This window comes from Diaphorina citri, unplaced genomic scaffold (assembly GCF_000475195.1).
Source record: "Diaphorina citri unplaced genomic scaffold, Diaci psyllid genome assembly version 1.1 scaffold1781, whole genome shotgun sequence".
NCBI classification, from domain to species: Eukaryota; Metazoa; Arthropoda; class Insecta; order Hemiptera; family Psyllidae; genus Diaphorina; species Diaphorina citri.
In genome coordinates this window covers 35,369-42,048 of record NW_007379207.1, presented here as the reverse complement: position 1 = coordinate 42,048, position 6,680 = coordinate 35,369, and the positions used below count along the sequence as shown (strand labels likewise).

Sequence of the window (6,680 nt, the reverse complement as noted above, 5' to 3'; positions counted from 1 at the left end):
TCACCTATGCTTATATCCATATTTATTCAATGCTTTTTATCTATGATTACTCTATGCTCCATCGTCTGTACTCTATGCTGATTTTATGCTTATTACCTGTCCTTATCTCCTTTTTTTTATAATTAAGCAAGGTCTTTTGTAAACACTATGTATTGTATTATGTTATACCCATAAAATACACGAGACCTTGTTTAGACTGCTGGGGTAAAGGGACTTTTTAGTCTCATTCGAGGAGGATAAACAAGGTATATTCTATTCTATTATCTCCATGTTTAATCTACACTCATCAACTGCGCTCACTTTATGCTTATCACTTGCACTTACTCTATGCTTATCACCGGCGATTACTCTATGCTTATCGTCCATTCTTCGCCCAGGTTCACCTCGGGTTTTCGCACGGTCAGAGCTTTGGTACCGCTATTATAGTTGACTTCAGTGACCGCCTGGCCTATGCTTGGACTGGACACAAGAGCTTTGGAGAAAGTGTTGTGCGGAACTCCCAGGATGACTTCTATGCTTATCGTCCATTCTTCGCCCAGGTTCACCTCGGGTTTTCGCACGGTCAGAGCTTTGGTACCGCTATTATAGTTGACTTCAGCGACCGCCTGGCCTATGCTTGGACTGGACACAAGAGCTTTGGAGAAAGTGTTGTGCGGAACTCCCAGGATGACGGAGAGAAAAAAAGTAGGTGGTACCAAAAAGGGGTCATTTTAGAACAAAAAATGAGTAGGTAAATACTTAAATAACAATAAAACAATAAAACTTATAAATTCAACAATTTAAAGAGAAAGAACTCAAGAAATCTGAAAGAAAAATAAGTAAATTAAAAACATAAAAACCAATTACAATACTTTCATTACTAGTATAGCTTGCTATACTGTAGTAATGGAAAGTTTTTTTTTCCAAATAATTATTTCATTACAAAACCAGTTGGCCACAAAGCGATCACTCTAAAGCTGATTGAGAGGCCGACGACAAAAGTAGACCCCATTTGAACTTGGGAAAAGGCGAAGAAAACAAAGAAGAATTATTTCATTACAAGATGTTGGACAGGATGACTACTCTCTCCAGCCAGGACTCGGTGGGGTAGCGCGCTTTCGATGTGAATCTGAGGAAGCAGAAAAAAGAACACTAATTTTTTTTTCCAAATAATTATTTCATTACAAAACCAGTTGGCCACAAAGCGATCACTCTAAAGCTGATTGAGAGGCCGACGACAAAAGTCGACCCCATTTGAACTTGGAAAAAGGCGAAGAAAACAAAGAAGAATTATTTCATTACAAGATGTTGGCTAGAGGGAATAGTGACAACGAATGGCTTATCGAAGAGAGGAGGAAGACATGTTAGGAGAGAAAGGCAGCCGTTCCGAGAACGAACCTCATCTGTTTAAGATAAAGTTTGCCCCGGGCGGGAATCGAACTCGCGACCCTTACAAGGCAGGCGTGGTACCTTCCAAGCTACGAGTAACTAGGCTGATGTTCAACTTAATTAAAGTCATCAATAGGTTGGTGTTCAGGAAATATATGCGGAAAACTGACAATTAAGATGTTTTTCCCCGCGATTAATGAACGTTTTATCAATTAGCCAATCACTCAAACTTTGTGGTTAATTTTACATCACTTCTAACTAGGCTGATGTTCAACTTAATTAAAGTCATCAATAGGTTGGTGTTCAGGAAATATATGCGGAAAACTGACAATTAAGATGTTTTCCCCCGCGATTAATGAACGTTTTATCGATTAGCCTATCACTCAAACTTTGTGGCTAATTTTACATCACTTGAGCACTCTATAGTAACTAATAACCCCATCGTACTTACTTGGAGCTGAGCACTCCATTCTCATACTTGAACTGAACGGCCACATAGTTCCCCTTCCTATAGTCATAGCTTTGACCATCGTCCAAATACAGATTGCCCCGGGCAGTACCGTTCACGTTAAGAGCCACTATGAGTGTGACTGGATCTTGTAGAGTGAGAGACGAAGCTCGGCGAACTCTCTCACGGAGAGGGATGATGGTACCTCCACGCTGGTAGGTGGGGATCTGAAATAGAATGGAATAGGTAAGTATAACAGATAGAGATTGCCTCGGGCAGTACCGTTTACATTAAGAGCCACTATGAGTGTGACTGGATCTTGTAGAGTGAGAGACGAAGCTCTGTGAACTCTCTCATGGAGAGGGATGATGGTACCCCCGCGTTGGTAGGTGGGGATCTGAAATAGAATGGAATAGGTAAGTATAACAGATAGAGATTGCCCCAGACAGTACCGTTCACGTTAAGAGCCACTATGAGTGTGACTAGGTTAACTGTGCTTCCTGATGAGGATTTCGGTTTTGAACTACGCTCATTAGATTGATGAAAATTTCAAATTTAAACCCACGCTCTTATTTGCCAAGGAAATCCTTAAATTACTACAATTCTGAGGCAAGTTGAAATGAATATTGAAAAGTCCTTGTCTTACCTTACTAAGTGACACGGCTATAGTTACACTCCCAGTCTGAGTGAAAGCTTCGTACGTATCTCTATCAAACCAAACTTCGTCAGCTCGAGGGAAGTAGACCGATACTTGCGTAGCTCCGGGATCTGTGACTGGACGTACTAGGATACTATCACCTGTAAGCGATACAACACAATAGGGTTATTTATTTTTGTCTGAATCTAATGAATCCATCGAATTCAGATTCATTAAAAAAAAAAAAAAAAAAAAAAAAAAAAAATTTGTAGATAATCACATAAGTCCACTGATGAACTCGACCCAGTCTCATTACAATTTTCATCAGTAATGGTTTCTTCAAATTAAATTGATCCCAAGGGCAAGGTAATGCTAGGCCTCGACCCTTGACAAATGGAGTGTGCCTGAAGGCATGTGATGTGTTCCAATCCACTCACACGGGAAAAGGCGAATAAAAAGAAGAAGTGTTGGCCTAAGGGACCTAAGAGTTTGACGATACAGCCGCGGTGGTAATTTTGCTTACCAATAAGGTACTGGTTCTCCATGGCGGAAGGTTTCTTTATCTTGAGGGGAACTCATACCATAGCGGTCTAATAACTGGTGCGCCGCTAATCTCTTGCGTGTGGAACAGAGTGTACCAGTAGGGCAGAGTAGAGCATAGCGAGCCTCTAAATGCATCTCTCACCTAGAAATAGATAAACAAGAGTTAATGTTGTTTTTCAAATGCTCGGGAACTTGGTCATTAGCGTCATTGTCCCACGTGCATCCAATACTTTTCCACGATGTGTTGTTGCTGGACCCTAGTGCTGGACAAGGAGTTAATATTTGCGATAGAATAGAATATACTTGCTTGTCCTGCTCGAGTGAGACTAAAAAGTCCCTTTATATCCCGCAGTCTAGACAAGGTAGGCATGCATTTGTACAAAATAGTAGACCATACTTGCGTGACTGGAAGTGTTGGCCTAAAGTTGACATACACCGCGTTAATAGTTCCTTAGTCCAACACCTACCGCAAATATCCTATAAGAATAGCAAATTATAATATAAAAAACCTGCTTCAAAATAACAATAAAGATAGAGAGGAGAGTCGATTGGACTGGAACACATCACATGCCTTCAAACACCACTCCATTTGTCAAGTGTCTAGGTTAACCTGCTCTTTGGGTTGAAGAAACAATGCAAGTTTGAAAACATTAGGCACCAATAATTTTCAAAAAAGAACAGATAGGTTTGAAGGTAGATTGCGTCTGACTTGTAAACGCTTTGGCACGGGTTCGATTACCGCCCGGGACGAACTTTATCCTAAACAGATAAGGTCCATTCTCCGAACGGCTGGCTTTCTCCTATCCTGTCCTTCTTCACTCTTCGATTTCGGGACGATAAGACCTTACTACAGTTCCCTCTATCAAATAATTATCATAATAGACACTTGAGTGCAAGGTAACCACTAGGCGAGGATAACGTCGGAGACGTTCTCTACCACCTAACCCTTAGCTCCATTATTATTATTATGATGTGGTCACTGGTCATTGTCTTCCTTTTGAACCAATATCAAACCTTTTGAATAAAAAAGTTTATGACTTGGCAATTTTTGTACCGACAGGGTCTCGAACCACGGGCTATCTTACCAGAGAAGTAGTAGCATCACCGTACAGCCAGGGTTCTCGTCGTCTGGTGTCGATGTGAGCATGACCTCTGAAGAATGGTAGAAAGGCACCGGTCTGGAAACAAATTAATATTTTGTTTTACGAATCAACTGTCAAACTAAACTCCCTCTAACCTTAGATTTGTCAGGGTTGAGAAGATGCTATGTATCTTGGATTTCCAATGGCTCAGTGCAAGTGCTACCATGGCACCTAGTGGTTGAACTAAATTTTGTATTTTCCTTTAAAGAGGGGAAATGGGCTTCAAAAGAGGGGGGGAAATCAGTTGATTGAAAAATGAAAAAATAAATAAACATTAGCTAGTTTGTTTTACGGTCAAATTTTTGAAAAAAATCTCCAAAAGAATTGGCGTTTCTCGGGGCTTTATATTTCAGTCTATAGTTCGTTCAAGCTTAACAGATTTTGAAGGTCACAATTTTGAGAAAAGCTCCGAAAGAAATCGAGCTTCTCAGGGCTTTAGATTTCAGCTGAAGTCGTTCAAACTTGGCAGAGAGGTTTATTTAAGGATGTAGATCAAAAGTGTCTTGGGGCCGAGGTTTGACTATTGTACGGTTCGGCCGCTATTTACAGCCAAATTTTCGAAAGAAGTTCGCGTTTCTCAGGGCTTTGGATTTTAGCGTAAATCGCTCAAACTTGGGAGAGAAATTAAACAAGCTGGGCCCGTCCCTCCGTGAATTTTTTAGCCCGTAGTTTATTCGATCGTGAATAGAGAAAATCAGTACCTATGTACCTACCTACCTATCTACCTAATTTGCTTAATATTCAGTTTATTATTATTCTTGATTTGATTTTACTTTCATGTAATGATTTAAAATCAAGACTAGAGCCCGTTCTCCCTTTATTCCCAATACAATGTTTAGGTCACTCATCCATTTATTGACCTTTCTCGGCGTAGCTTAACACAGGTGACGCTAAAACCGGTCTTAAATTATCGACTGAATTGTTATCTAGACTAGAGCCCGTTCTCCCTTTATTCCCAATATAAGGTTTAAGTCATCCATCCATTTATTGGCCTTGCTCGGCGTAGCTTAACATAGGTAACGCTAAAACCGGTCTTAAATCGACTGAAGTGTTATCTAAAACTTTCTCGCTTTGAGTTCATAGGTCGTCGCGACAAATTTCAAGATCAGAACTCATTTGTGTGAGAAAATGTGAAAAAATCCCCCAAAAACCAGTTTTTTTTGGGTCGTCGCGACAAATTTCGAGATCAGAGCTCATTTGTGTGAGAAAATGTGAAAAAAATCCCCCAAAAAACAGTTTTTTGGATTTTTGGCTTTATGGTTTTCTGGACAAAATTTGCACCACCATTTTCGTGTTCCTGGTAAAAAGACCTTTAATTTGATACATAGGTCGACTTTTTGACTTTATGGTTCTCTGGACAAAATTTGCACCACCATTTTCGTGTTCCTGGTAAAAAGACCTTTAATTTGATATGTAGGTCGACCAGGTTTGGATAAGTCCTTCTATGGGGACAGAGTGACAGAATGACAGACAGACAGACAGACAGACAGACAGACACCGAAGCGAATACAATAGTCCGTCCCTTATACCTTTTTATTACTATTGTAATAATAAAGGAGGACGGACTAAAAAGGAATATTTAGGAGGGAGAAAAGGGTACAGGAGAGTATAAGAGAGAAAAGGGAATGGAAGAGAAATATCTGGTGTGAACATCACACGACTTTCCTTATCCTATTGAATGATGCTTATTTGAGTGTTCTTTTAATTTGTTTTACGGTCAAATTTTTGAAAAAAATCTCCAAAAGAATTGGCGTTTCTCGGGGCTTTATATTTCAGTCTATAGTTCGTTCAAGATTTTGAAGGTCACAATTTTGAGAAAAGCTCCAAAAGAATTCGAGCTTTTCAGGGCTTTAGATTTCAGCTCAAGTCGTTCAAACTTGGGAGAGAGGTTTATTTAAGGATGTAGATCAAAAGTGTCTTGGGGCCGAGGTTTGACTAATGGCGACTTTTGAGACAAGAAAAATGATTTTACATGTATTTTTCGTATGGCGCACATTAAAAGTGGACACACTGCATCTAGTACATCACCCTCAGTATTATAGTTCCATCTACATTGATGATAGGCCAGAGCGAAGTAAGGAGGTAAAGGTGCAGTGCCCGTTAGAGTGGAGTATTGACGTATGACATCGTATGGGGAAGGACCCAGAGTTAGATAGACATCAATCACACCTGAAACAAATAGAATAGAATAAGCCTTGTTTATCCTGCTCGAATGAGACTAAAAAGTCCCTTTACCCCAGCAGTCTAAACAAGGTCTCGTGTATTTTATAGGTTTAAGAACATAATACATAATGTTACAAAGAAAGTACAAAATGAGACCATGATGCCATGATCAATCACACCTAACACTTGAAATAAAATGAGAGATTTTCATTTTATTTATTTGAGGTTTGATAGAGGGAACTGTAACTCCTACTTAAGGTTTTACTGCCCCGAAATCGATGAGAGAACGAACCCAGGAAAGGAGAAAGCCAGCCATTCCAAGAACCTTATCACCTTATCTGGTTGGGATAAAATCCGCCCCGAGCGGGAATCGAACCCG

General features: G+C 40.0%; 1 protein-coding gene across 1 annotated transcript in view; it reads right to left on the bottom strand.

Moving 5' to 3' along the window:
* Positions 1 to 6,680, bottom strand: part of LOC103517213 (neutral alpha-glucosidase AB-like) — a 22,212-nt gene continuing 15,532 nt past the window's right edge. Inside the window, 7 exon segments of the mRNA XM_026829392.1 lie at positions 1 to 672; positions 1,061 to 1,108; positions 1,820 to 2,043; positions 2,463 to 2,614; positions 2,977 to 3,013; positions 3,016 to 3,138; positions 4,082 to 4,174. Of these exon segments, the coding sequence (XP_026685193.1) occupies positions 345 to 672; positions 1,061 to 1,108; positions 1,820 to 2,043; positions 2,463 to 2,614; positions 2,977 to 3,013; positions 3,016 to 3,138; positions 4,082 to 4,174 (1,005 nt within the window). The 3' untranslated portion in view covers positions 1 to 344.